This window comes from Talpa occidentalis, unplaced genomic scaffold (assembly GCF_014898055.3).
Source record: "Talpa occidentalis isolate TD23 unplaced genomic scaffold, MPIMG_talOcc4v2.1, whole genome shotgun sequence".
Lineage (NCBI taxonomy): Eukaryota > Metazoa > Chordata > Mammalia > Eulipotyphla > Talpidae > Talpa > Talpa occidentalis.
In genome coordinates, this window is record NW_026555331.1 from 123,696,010 (window position 1) to 123,710,447 (window position 14,438).

Here is a 14,438-nt window from a genome sequence, read left to right on the forward strand (position 1 = left end):
TTATCTTTCGCAAAATGAGAGAAGAAACTTGGTAATTGAGGGTAAGAGCCGAGAAAGGAAGAGAAGGAGGTGGATGGTCTTAATGTGAGGTACCAACAAAAGTGTTGATGAGAAGCTCACCATTGGGATACCATCTATAGTCTTACTTGATTTTCAGTTTATGCCATAGGACAAAAAACTAAGAAATATACCTTAAGAATCCTGACTATAAAAAACAGACATTGTGTGAAGTTAAGAAGTTTATGAAACAAAGAGATGAAAGTTAGTCTAGGTTCCTAAAATGAGAAGTACTCAGAGAAAAGCAACTCCTTAACACAGAGAATTTAAAACATTAGCCGGAATGGTATGTTTCCATGTCTATTACTGACAGTCACATCTCAAAGCCTAGCAACAGGAAGCAGAAGCAAAAGAAAATGCTTCCAAACTGGAGTCAATCTGGTACCCCAAAGGACAATTCTGTAAACTGGGAGAACAAGAGAGCTGGATTGATCAGCATTTGCTCCTAGAGGTAATATGCTAACTAAAGGCATCACAGTTGACTCAATATTTATTCTTTGTAATAGTTATATTTACATGTAAGAGGTGGCAAAAACTGGTCATTGCCATGATTAATGTATTTGTCTACCTACCTACCTACCTATCATCTTCATCATCATTATCTATCCGTGGCACACAAAAATGGCTGACCCATAACCATAGCTCACCTGGAATTACCTACCAGTTGCAGGTATATCAAAACTGAAGAAAAATAATTTTTTCCTAAAGGGTTTGCCTTTTGTCCCATAAAAGGATTAAAAAAAATGCCGTAACTCAATTTCTGTGCATGGAACCTAATTCTACCTAGACCTGGGACTATAAGGAGCACTGAGGAGTCCAGAATATCTGGAAAGACATAGCAAATTCTAAATAAAGTGGTCATTTCTGGGACATCCTGTTCCACTTCCAAGTATGGGCCCCAGTGGCTCTACGGTGGGTATAAGGAGAGCCTCTCTTCCAGTGTTGGGAAGCTGAGCCTCTCACTACAGCTCTACAACATTCTGGCTGGGTAATTTGGGTAGGCGATCCCCCTCTCAGAGTATCGACATGATGTGTAAGTGGGTAATAACAGTGCCTACTTCACAGGATTGTTGTGAGGGCTGAATGAGAAAAGCCAGGAAAGCTATTCTCCCAGTATAAGGAAGATTAAATACCAGTGTTGTTACTATTATTAGCATTCTATCTCTAGATATTAGATATTAATACAGCATTTTCCTAAAATTCTATATAAATGACTATGGAAATACAACAAACAGAATAACAGAAAAAAATTTGTTGCTTTAAACATTATGATTTCAGCACATGGATGCTTAAAAATACAATTAAGTAAGTTATTGAATATTACCTTTGGTATATATTTTTTAAAAATCATGAATATGTTTTTCTAAATAATAAGAAATGACTAAAAATCATAATGTTTGTGTACAAGACACAAAAAATACTTTGCTTACAGGAAATGCAAGATTTCCTCAAAAATCCATGAAGTGACTGAACATGACATGGATGTATGAATCACAACATGAACACATACCACAAAACCCTTCTTTAAATTTAAGCAAGGGGTTGTTTTTCATTTCTCCAGTTTAAATGAATATGAATGCATTTTATATGAACATTTTTCTTTGTTTTAGAAACATTAATTTTTATTGTATATTCTGATGTTAAAATAACTAAAACATATACTAGCAGTCAAATTTGGTGTGATAACGTGTTGTTCTATAGGAGTTTAATAATATTTACAACAGTTGTCTAACCAAACTGCAGGGTTCTACTGGGTGCAGCCATTTGGATATAAAAAGTTTCAGACCTTACTTATAAAAAGTAAGTTATTGCAGCTTCAAAAACATTTCAAAAGCTCCATTCTAACTCTGAAGGAGATTTCATAGATGTAAATGATATGAAAAATTAAATTACATCATTTACGTAGGTTGGGAATAATTTTCATCAGTTTTTGTAATGGCCATGGGCAGTAGTCCCAGTTAGACGATTTACTCAATTCTGTACTTCATTTGATATAAAGTCAAGAACAATAAAAAATTCAAACTCCATGCCCACTGGGTCCCACAGAAAGAATTCAGGGCCCTACCCATCACACAGCTCCACCAGCCCCGGTCTCGACTGGAGCACACGGTGGCTTCACCTCTGGGGTGAGTCAGAACTGGTGTGGTGTGTGCCTCACCTGGGCCTGTCTCAAACACATCCTCTGAACTCACAAAACCAGAGTCCCCCTCAGCACCAACTCGAACTTTGTATGCTGTTCCTGGCATTAGACCCTTTAACCCAAAGAAGCTCCGAGAACCATTTACAATTTCTTTCCTCCATTCTTCTTTGCCTATGGAAATTTTGTAAAAACAACACATTTAAATATTTCATGGGGCCAGAAATCACTCAATGCTTTAAGAAAGGAAAATTATTTATAAGTTAATAAGCTAAAGACAAAATCTAGGATTCACAGGGTTTATCACTTCAGATTATCGTTAAGTCAAGCCATGTCAAATAAATCAGTTAAAAGAACTACATGACAATGTACTCAAAGAAAAATTGAGTGATATCCAGATTGCATATTTATATTCCCATTGTATTAAATATTTTTTTCTTTTTTTGAGGTAACATTAAGAACACTGTATGGACTTCAGGTGTACATTTTCTCAATAAAAGAAGCTTCTTATCTGTTCCTTGCTTGTGAAACTATTGAGTTTCTCTAATGATGTTTATAAAAAGAACTGCTACATATTAAATAGCTTAAGTGAAATATTCCATGAGAGTCACAATCAGAATCTTTTGGTAAACTTAAATGTCTTCAAATTTATCCAAATTACAGATTCAATCTTTCCCTATTTCCTACAGATTCAAATTTATTCAAGTTATAGAGCACTGGTTTCCCTAAAGAAATAGTTATTTCTAAAAAATATTTGTTTGCATGATAAAGGCCTTAACAGGAAGCTAGTCTATGTCCAACATTTTCTTACAAACATTTACTGGCCACCCAGTTTAATCCGTGCAGGGCACACTGCGCTGAGGAGGGAGTGAGCAGTCTTCACAAACTACTGATAATTAAAGTTGCTTCATCTCCAGTAACATCAGCTACGACGTAAACAGAACATCTGATTTGGGAATACATTAAACATGGAAACACAATGCATGTCCCCTCTAAGTGTTAATTTTCCACAACTTCTGATAAAATTCTGTTGTCTAGTACAGGCAAAATGAGTATTTTCAAGTCAGTTTGATTTCTGCTATTTCAAAGTCCAATTTGAAGAAACTTTTCTTCTTTCCACTTATACTAACAAATACAATCATTCATTATTACTCTTGCTTACGTAGGTGGGTACAGAACAGTTTTAAGTACCATGATATGAAAATAACTATGCCATGGAACCTATAACATCTTCTATTATTAGCAACATAAAAATAGAAATTTCTATTTATATGTAAAATAGAAAGGCTGACTATTCACTTATAGTTTTTGGATAAATCTGATTCATTTAATTGGATCAAATTTTTTGTTTTTTTTTCAAGATGATCCAAACTAAATCTTTCAAAATGTTCTTAAGCTCTTAAAATGTATCCCCCAAATTAAAAACCAGGTAATGAAATTGTTTCTTACTGCCAGCTACACCATATTCAATATAAAAGTTCACAAGCTCTGGTCCCTCATATTCCCAACTGATATTGGCATAGGTCTCAGCAGCTGCAGTAGTAAGATTGCTGATCCTGGGATTTACTGCTTGAAATAAATATATAATAGAAAAATCAATCAAACAAACAAACAAACAATCACATTACAGCACCAAACACACAGATATAAAATAGATTTAAGTACTCTGAAATTGTGCAAATAAAATTAGAATTTACTGCAGAATGTTAGGGTTCATTCAGACTTTCCTTTCATTACAGAAAGGTTTTTCACTTATGAAACTGCACTATGAAAATAAATTAACAATCAGAAATACTGAGGCAGAATATTACAATATATGCATTCTATTGTATGGGTCCTGAATAATGGAAACTGTTGTCCATTAAATACAGACTCAGGAAACATCAGTCTTAATTTATTTCTATCAGTGGGGTGAGGGACTGATAAGCAATGCCGTGGGCAGAGATTACAGAACATCAGAGACTGCAAGGTAACTTGCAGGCAGTTGCTTTTCAATTCTGTTTATCACCTCATGTGGGTCTTTAAAGAATTTGTATTATGATGAGAAAGAATGGTCCTTAGAATAGTGGTTTTTGACCTGTTTTGAGTCAAAAACTTCCTTGAGAAGAATGTGCCTCTGGGGATTTCAGGGAACCCAGGTGAGGAACACTGCTTTGGAGAACAGTAAATGATTAAGGTATCTGGAAGAGAAGCTGCAAAAAAGAATCGCGAAATATGCTTATCAGAAGTTAAGAAAGAAAAATAAAAACAATGAGAACTACTTCACTTGACAAGCTCCAGAGAGGGAGACAATCTTACCTGCTGTGTGTTTGCTATATATACTGTTCTGAACAATCATAGAGCAATTTGAATAGTTTCTTAAGGCACCTAACTATAGAGACCACATAAAGCTCTACACTTGAGTCCCGAGGACATCTACAGACATTCAATGATGTTATTTATTCTCCGAGGCTGACAATTCTATCAGCCTTACCTCAGCAGACTAACTGAACATGAGATATTTACAGATACATTAACTTGAATAGTTGAAAAATGATAAGATTAATAGATGACCACAGAGAAATCTTCTTAGATTAAAACAGAAAGTGCCAATGGGTTTACTCAGACTCTAAGATTAAATTCTAAAATGTTATAAAATTTAGAAGCTAACAGCTAATTTGTTAACAAATTTAGAAGCTAAATTTGTTTCACTGAAACAAATTTAATGAAATGTGGTATTTTAAGGATCAAATAAAGAAGTAAATGAAATAAGTAAGGCATTTGACTGCTGAGATATAATTCCCGATCACCTGTGTGTTGTGGTCCTCTCTGTTGACAAGGGCAGCAAACCTGACTATTGAATTGTGAAGAGACAATAATGTTAGCTGTCTGATATTTTCCTCTTAAGGGAATAGGCAATGATAGGAATATGATCAATCAACAGAGAGAGTAAATATGTACCTGTGTGTAGAACATCAGTGAAAAGAACTGAGGTAAAACATTAACTTTCTTTAAATGACTTCAGAATTATGGAACTGAGAAATTTGGCCTGGGAGTAATTATGGAAGATATTTCAGGCAGAACCAAAGTGAAATACTTCCAATAGGGGTCTTCAGTTTATTCTTAAAGACATCAAGAAAAGATACTACAATTTCCCCAAGGTTACTATTTCTCCATTTTATCATAGAAATTTTAATTCTCCTTCCTTTTACTCCCCACTCATCCATGTTCACTTTCTCACTCTTTCCATGTTTCTTGACCTAATTGGGCAGCAGTGGACCTGACTCCAGTATAACAATAGTTATAATAGTGATAGTGTGACCATGGGGGATTTGTCACCATTTCTCAGTGCCTTTTGTAATTATATATTTGAAAACTTGGGTTTCATTAACATTTCTTAAAATCTTAAGAAAATTTAAACACCCAATGAGTACCCGTGATATGCCAGACAGGGAACTGCAGTGCCATTTCTCATATGGGCATTCTCAGCTGTCAACCTGCAACCATCAGTCTTGTCTGTAGATTCCACCAGTGTAGCTACCTGCATATTAGCTTCCGAGATTAAATATCTGATCTTGTAACTTCACTATTTAAAACTGGGAGGGCTTACCTCTGCCCACAGGTAAACACAAATTCCTTAGCAAGGCACTCATGGACATTAAGGATTGCTCACCTCTGGCTTCATCTGCTTCTGAGTCATTTGCAGTTCAGGTACTCTTCGCTCCTACACTCTACATTTCTGCCAAACTGAACTGCCAGGTATAGCCCAAATATCCTTTGGAGTTTTGAATCCCATGCCTCTGCTAATGCCCCCTACCAAAGATTCACACACCTCAACCCTCTGACTCCTAGGGCAAAAATTCTATTTGTTCTTTAAGGCCCAGTTACTTTCTTTGTGAAGTTTTTCCTGATCCTATTTGGAAAAATAAAAAGTTTGCTCCTCTGCTCTGCTCAAATTACTAGGGTAATATCTCTTTTTACTCCTTTTTTAAAATTACCTCCCTGATATTAACTATATCAAAGGCAAGGTCCATCTTACTATGTTGGCGCTTTGTGCCTTAAAAATGGCCATGTATTTTGGATGGAGCTGGAAGGGATCATGCTTAGCGAAATAAGCCAGAAAGAAAAAGAAAAATACCGGATGGTCTCATTCATAGCAGGAATTTAGAAAACCAAAATAAGGGACCAGGAAAAAGACTAATTATAATAAAGTAAAAATCAAAATCAACAAGCAACTATAAACCAGAGATACACTATGATGGGGGGGGAGGAGGGATTAGGGTCAAAATAAGAGGGGTGGGAATTGTATGGGGACTATGACCAAGATGAAAACGCATACATTGTGCAAAAATGAAAAATGTAAAAAATATATAAAATAAAATTTTAAAAAATGGCCATTTATTTTATGAGCAGATAGATATTCACTGTTGAACTGACTGAATCTTCTGTTTAACAACCTCATTGTCATTCAAGCCAAATAAAGCTGATTTTTACTTACTGGGTCTTTAGCTTTTCCATGTTTCTTGACCTAATTGGGCAGCAGTGGGCCTGACTCCAGTATAACAAGTTATAATAGTGAGAGTGTGACCGTAGGGGATTTGTCACCATTTCTCAGTGCCTTTTCAGGGCACTCAGTTATAACTGGTTGACCACCATCAGCAAGAGCCAGGTTCAGTGCCTGCCTTGCTACTTCAGTTCCTCCCTGCTCCTATACACCGGCTCGTCCCCTCACAGAAGTGTTCTGATGGTTGGTCCCAAGGACAAGGCAGTAAAATACTAGAGAAAAAGGAGTATTGATCCACCAGCAACACTGGGGCCATCATCTTCATGTTTTGGGTTCATTTCTATAAAAGCCTTCATTGGCCTATTTTCCAGAATTCAGACCCAAGAAATATCTAAAGAAGCATAGAAACTGAACAAATGTAGTCAAACAACTATAACAATTACATAGATATGGAGGGTTTTAACTAAACAAGGCCATGAATCAAAATAAGTGACTCCTTAAAAATATCAAGATTATTTCCATGCCCATCTTAGTTATATTGATGAAGATGATAAGGAAAAGGCTTGGTAGGTTATAATAAACTTAGTTGAATTATCCTGGTTTCTATTTCATGGTTTAAATAACCCTTTTGTAATTATATATTTGAAAGCTTGGGTTTCATTAACATTTCTTAAAATCTTAAGAAAATTTAAAGATGTAAGCTCAGTTGTATCACTTTCTCCCTCCTGTGATCAGAGGTAAATTAAAATCAGTAGAGGTTGGTGCTTCTATAGCTAAGGGTATCACACAAACTTTCTCACAATGATTCTTATATTTTTATTTTCTTTCATCTTGTTCTAAACTAAAATATAAAGGATAGATAAAATATCAAAATTGGAAGGATTGTGGAGAATTATTTTTCTACCTTTCAGAGACTATCTAAACTTCACATGGAGAAGGAAAAATATAAAAGAGGATAGTATTAATTCTTAGATAAAAAAAAGTATTTAAGGAATAATAAATTATTCTTAAGCAGCTTAAAGTTTTATGGTAAAATATTTTATGCAAGCAATGTTTAATTATTGCTGCCCTGTTAAGAGGAAAAAATATAGAAATTAGGAATTATTATTTAAGCTACATTATTTAGCTTGAAAATTTCTAAACACAATTTCCCTTCTTATCTGAGATCCATCAGTTTTTGACACAGATGGGGGAGGCCATGCACCTTCTGTCATTCCATTTTTGCTTAACTCTATAATCATAAGGAATTCAAAATTCAATTTAGAAACATTAAATGGTAAGACCTAAAGGCTTTTAATAACAATTTCTTTTAGTTTTATTCGCTAAGTTATCCTGCCACTTAATTTCTTCTGGTTTTAATTTATTACAAACAGGAGGTGATGTGCGAAGCAGAATTCATGTCCTGTTCTACCACAACCAGCCAATGGGACACTTGGATGCCCTCCCTGCAGCCAAATTATTCTGCTACTGAGGAGACAGGGCCACAGGGATGTGTTACTGCACAGGTCCAGGCCAGGCTTTCCCTACAATGCTTCATGTAGATGGTAAGAGTGGAACACAGCAGTAAATAATTGTAAAACAACCAAGAATTGTAACTGATGTCTGATTATCCTAGAAAAGGGGGTATATATCAAAAAGAGGTTTCCATCTTCCTACAATATTGTATGTAGAATTTTGGAATAGTCACAATTCATTTTTTGAAGTCTAAAAACACACACATGCCATGGTTAAGATAACTGAAAGTGGCTATGGTTCTTATTCAGTTAGTGCAAAATCAGATCTACATTCTATAACTTATCAAGGCTTTAAATATAAACAGGTTTCTAAAAAGCAGAAGATATGTATTAAGCTTAAGTTGACAAAATTAGAATAATTTAGGGCAAAACATATTTCTCTTGGTCTTCTTTTTCTTCATTCCCACTTGTACTCATTTAGTCTAACTCCAAGAAAACCCCTGGTCATGGGTACCCCATATGAAAACAGTGCTCTGTGGCAGGGATTCTCTCTCTACGAAGTTAACAGATTAACCATTAGCCAAGGGCCAAAGACTGGGGGATTTCAGGAGGAAGACATATCACAATTTATTCAAGCATCATTCTCCCAGCAAAGCTTTCTCACCCAGAGAACTGTGAAAAATAAAGGAGGATGAAAAAGTAATCCATTGTGAATTGTTGGCTATCCAGGAGAAGGAGACTTGAGCTGTTTGGTGAAGACAGGATGGAATAACACAACTGAGCACAGCATGCAGGCTGACTTGCTTGGAGGGGTTCCCTCTGAGGATGCTTCTAGTCCAGGCTAGCTGGAGGGTACTGCTAAGTTGGGATTCCACGTGGACATGTGGTGTGATGCCAGCAAAGTGTGTGCTGTATCTACCAGGAGCATAGCTAAATCAGATTAGAATGAGGAGCTTGATTGATCCACTTTTTCACAGGATGTTTTCATCACAGGATGAGTATTACTGAACCCTTAAAAAGTGGCATGGCCACAGAGAGGGTCTGTGACAAATCCACGGTTTCGGTCCTGCCTGATCCAGCCACAATCATATCATTAAAAGCTAAGATTAGTATTTGGACAAGGAATATAATCTTGAGGAAAAGTTTTGGGAGAATTCTATATGTGGCTTTCTACTTGCAAAAAAAAAAAAAAAGACTAGAAATTAATTTTAAAGCCAAGATCTTTGAAGATCTTCTCTTTCTTTTGGTGTTTCAAGGCTTCTTTTCCGTCTTTTTTTTTTTTTTTAACCCATGCTGCACTTCCCCATGTTTAACATTGCAAATTTCACACAGGTATAAAATCATGCAGATGAATTATTTTACCTTTGCCTGCACCTACATCAGGTGGAAGAATACCAGCTTTAATGAAGGGAAACAGAAATAGGACACTATATAGTTAGATGTAACACACCCATGAGCATGTTAAGCGATAAAAAACACTTATTAACATGCTAAAGCATGCAAGAATGAAGTGTTCCATATCAGGTACAGGGGACAACGTTTGTTGCTGTCCCCACATTTACCTAGTAATCAAATCCACACATTACTTAAGGTGTATTATACATAACTAGCTACAAAGTAGGAAGCCTTAAGATATTTCAAATCAACTTTTAGGTAGAAATGTCAACTTCTTATGCTATGGCAGATAACCAATAAATAACTCTTAAGTAATTCTACAATGTATAGACATGCAAACACAGAAAATCTTCTACAGCATATTAGATCATTTTCATTGACTCAAACATTTTCAAAATTATTTTTAAGAGTATGAAAGAAAGTGCTAATTCCTTCTTAGATACTTTAATGGGGCTATTTTGCTTTTTTCTGCAGCAGATGGCATACCAAAATACGAAGTCCCATTTCAAAACACAATGTAAACACACTATTTAATAACAGTTTCAATTTTCTTACTAGAAAACCTAAATCAGTATGTGGATTAGCACATTATTTTCTGCTTTATATCAAAACTGGAATTACATGTTTATTTATGTATGTGTGTACGTCTCTGTGTGTATAAATATATTTATGTATGTATGTTTGTATTTGTTGGTAGAAAAAAACATTGTCTTGAACTTCATACTCTAGAGTGGTAAAATATTCTAATTTTCCACTCTCACCTCAGTATGTCAATATGTTGCAAACTTTAAATGGACATGAAAAAATATCAAATACTTATTCTAATATGAATTAAATCATTCATATTATATATTATATATATCAGAATGAGAAATTACAAATAAGCATTTGCATCAATTGGGTTAGATGGAAATTCCATTGTAAGAAGAAAAGAGAAAGCACACACTTAAGATTTGTGTTCCAGGATACTCATATTTAGATGGATTTTATACATACCCATCTTACCTTCATCCACTGTTGTTATTGCTTCCTCCGTTATTTGACTTCCTGATCCTGCTGATGTTTGTGCATAGAAGTAAAACTTATATCGAGTGCTGAAATTTAAATTTTTTAAAGTCCAGCGTGTCTTATTGGCAGGAATTTTTAAATCTACCAGTGGACCTAATTCATGTGTATTGTTAACTGTGAAGAAAAAATTAATTCCCCATTAGTTGCTACAGAATATTATTATAAATAAATGTGTCAACCAAAAAAGTCAAACTCAGATTACACTGGCTTTTGTAACCCTGCTCTTTTCTTTTTAAGACCTCAGGAGAGGTCTGCTGTGCCGTGTGGGTTGCTCCCTAGCTGGGGATTGAACTCGAGCTGCATTGGCTGTGGTAAGCTTCATAGGTTGTGTCTTAACCTCTTGCACCAGCAGGGAGGCCCTAACCCTACTCATTTTTTACCTGACATAATATTACAGCTTCTATAATATAGCATAACAAGGGGAAATGTATTCTCCATGGGCCCATAAATTAGGAGATTGTTACACTGAATCACAGTAGCATTTGTCTCAGTGTTTGCAGGTGGAGTCACATATTGTTAACTAATCACAAACCCTGTCTTCAGAAACTTTGTGCCAAAGGAACTCCTCTTTACCAGTTTCGAGTTATAGAAGATGTCTACCTAATTACCACAGCACACTACAAACCTGCTGCTCAGATGTCTGTATTATTCTACAGATAGCTTTATTTTCAAATATGTCATTTTCCTTTAAAAAGTATCATTGAAGTTCCTTCTAGAATAATGCTTGAAAGTAAATGCATATATTCTATGGCTATAAGAAATAATCAGTTTGTAGGCCTCCTTGGTGGCACAAAGGGTAAGACACAACCTATGGAGCTGTCCGCAGCCACTGCATCATGAGTTGGATCCCTGGCCAGGGAGCAACCTACACGGCACAGCAGACCTCTCCTGTCTCGCCGCTGCTCCCCTCAGCAGTGTATTTCAGTTGATCTGCCTGTTCTGTTCCCCACTCTGTCTCTGGTGAATCCTCTCACACCCCCACACACACCTCTGGCCTGTACCCCAGTTCTTGTACGCATAAATAAATAAATCTTAAAAAAAAATAATCATTTTGTATTTTAAGAATATAGTTTTTTTTTTCCCTTTAAAGCCATATTTCCACTCCCCCACCCCTTCTCCCAAGAACTCACTTGGCTGATATTTTAAGGTGTATTCCGTCAAAATGCCATTTGGGTGGATTGGTGGATCCCATTCCAATGTGAGAGAATCCAGTGTTGGGTTAACAATCTTCAAAGAGGAAGGAGCACTGGGGACTTGTTAACAAGAACACAGAGTCAACATAAAGGCTTTTGAAAGTTTCAAAAATTACAAAAATGACATATTTCATGATGTTTGCACAATTCATTGAGATTTTTGTTTTCTGTAACTTATAATTCAGCTGAAAACTCATTAATAGAAGTATGTGATAGATATGTTCAGCTATTTTCTTTCTACCATTTCCATGTAGAACCAAAATACATGAAGTTTCTGCCTTTATAGGGACCCAAACCTCTGTGTGTGTGTGTGTGTGTGTGTGTGTGTGTGTGTGTGTGTGTGTGTGTGTATTTGGGGGGATGAGAACGGGCAATGATGAGGCATAGAGAGGGATTCTGAGCAGAAAGGCATGGGCAAAGACATGGCAGGAAAAAAGGATGGGCATGGGATAAGGATAAGGTAAGGCTGGTGTGGAGATTTGCCCATTACAGGTTATGGGTAAGGGGGGTGGTGGGAAACGACTAGAAACATGGGTTAGGAGTGTGTATGGAAGACTTTGAATGCCAAACTGAGGATTTATGTTTCAGTCAAAGATTAAAAATCCAGAATCTTAATAAGAATGATGGTAATAATATTTATTTCTATTACATGTATTTATCCTTATGATAATAATGAGAATGGTGTCTCTTTACACTTGAAGTTCAGCTGGCCCAGGCAGGCAAGCTTTACTCTGGAGATAAAACAAACTCAGAGAATCATATGGCTTCCTGGGGATCTCAGAGAAGTGTGTTAACACTAGCTGGTTCTTTTTAATCTCTTATTTAGTAAAAGTGCAAATATAAACTTACATTTTGGATGCTCTAAGTCAAATAACACACATTATGTGACTTCAGATCAAAATAATTCAGGGTAAAAATATATATGACGGCCATCTATATTGAAAAGTTCATGATTTTTTAGAAGCTCTGTGTGTGAGCTATTAAAAAATAACTGTTTTATAACAACACATTAGATGTTCTTTCTCAGGTGCACATCATTATATTTTTTTTGTATCTTATTTTTTCCCCACCACTGTCCCTTGTGTTCCTTGTTTCTGTCCCTCCCCTTCCTCCTAATCTCAGGCCCTCAAGATGTTGACTGGCAAACCAAACTTAAAAAGAGACAGAATACGTATGTCATGGTAACTAAAAAAAAAAAAAAAAAAACCAAAAAAACAAACCAGTGACTAAGGGAAACCATTCTAACCAGACCTTTGAATAGAAGAGGCTGTGTTCTAGGTTATTCAGGACTGTTTTCCCCCAACAAACCAGGCGTCTCCAGTCAGAACGCCCTGCCTGCTGGGCTCTGGGCCTGAGCCAGCCTGTCCAGGTGCAGAGCGCTTCTTATCCAGAGAGCTGAGAGAGGCCCAGATCGCAGTGGTGGACAAAAGCCCCAGTGTTGGCAATCCCTGGCTCTGGGGAAGGCCTGTGGGTATCAGGCTCTCTATGGCAGAGGCTGGCCAAGTACCAGAGGAAACATGCCTGGTCTTCTTCTAGTTACTTCCTCATGAAAATGAAGGTTGTGGCAGCTCCCTCATGGTGGTTGCTGCCTCTACCATCCTGTTGTGCCCCCTGCACTCAGTGATAGCAACAGTTTCCTCTGTTGCTCTAGAGAGAAACCAGGGTGTCAATGTCTGCTTCATTTTCTGATGATATGCCTCAGAAGTACCATTTGCTGGGACACTTTGCTAATCTCAACCATATCCATTCCTTTCTCTCCCTCAGCCACTGCCCACCTCAACACCTCAGGGGCCTTTGCCTGGGCCTACAACAGTCCTGGCTTATATTTGTAAACTTCCCCAAGCCAATAAGTGGTTTCTGACTTTTGGAGATTACAAACCCCTCTGAAAACCTGATGAGAGCCATAAACTCTCCCCAGAAAAATGTACACATTTGACATAATCTTAGGGAGTTCATAGAACTTCTTAAACCCACTTACTGATCCTCTAACAGACTATAGTCCCCAGATTAAAAGTCTTCCTACAGGTTAATATCCACAGCGCTCAAGGCCATTCAAGGTCCCCCCAGCTGACCTTTCTATCTTTTCTCACTATTCCTGATTATGAGACTTGCAGTTCCCTAAAGGAGCCATGCTGTTCCACACCTTTGTACCTTCAGACCTACTAATTCTTCCTTGCATCCCTTGATCATCTCTTTTATGACACCATCCCCTGAGCCACCTAAAGGACCAGTGTGGCATCTCAGTAGAGCAAGCCTCAGTGGAAGGAGTCCTTCATGTCTAAAGGTCAGTGAAACTGAGGATAAGCAATTGCTGAGAGGCGGGAATTGGAGCCTGGGGTGACTCCCAGAGGCTGCTGGGCAGCTAACAAGATCATGAGCCTTTCAAACAGGAGCAAGGACAATGTTCATCTTTGAAGTCCTTTTATCAAAAAGATCTAAGGAATCCATAGAAGGTACCCAGTTAATTTTTAATACTGGCTTGATGCAAAATTCAAAATAAGTAAAGCCCATTTTCATGCTTTTTCAAATCCCAGTCTTTCTGGCTATTTGGCTCCTGTCTCCCTCCCCTGTTCAGCTCCCATGTCCCTTTGCTCTAACCAACCTGCTCCTCCTTATCAGTGTCATACTGGTCCCCCCTCTAGATTCCTCTT

General features: G+C 37.0%; 1 protein-coding gene across 2 annotated transcripts in view; it reads right to left on the reverse strand.

Annotated features, from left to right (window-relative positions):
• The window catches only part of NRCAM (neuronal cell adhesion molecule), a 191,008-nt gene that overhangs the window by 15,552 nt on the left and 161,018 nt on the right, over positions 1–14,438 (reverse strand). Inside the window, exons 27-31 of one of the 2 annotated variants that reach the window (XM_054692554.1) lie at positions 11,725–11,847; positions 10,532–10,708; positions 9,494–9,529; positions 3,644–3,769; positions 2,216–2,368 (exon numbers count right to left, since the gene is read on the reverse strand). In XM_054692554.1, coding sequence (XP_054548529.1) covers positions 2,216–2,368; positions 3,644–3,769; positions 9,494–9,529; positions 10,532–10,708; positions 11,725–11,847 — 615 coding nt within the window. Of the gene's footprint in view, positions 1–2,215; positions 2,369–3,643; positions 3,770–9,493; positions 9,530–10,522; positions 10,709–11,724; positions 11,848–14,438 lie in introns of both variants that reach the window. The other variant, XM_037511627.2, reaches the window with a different exon arrangement.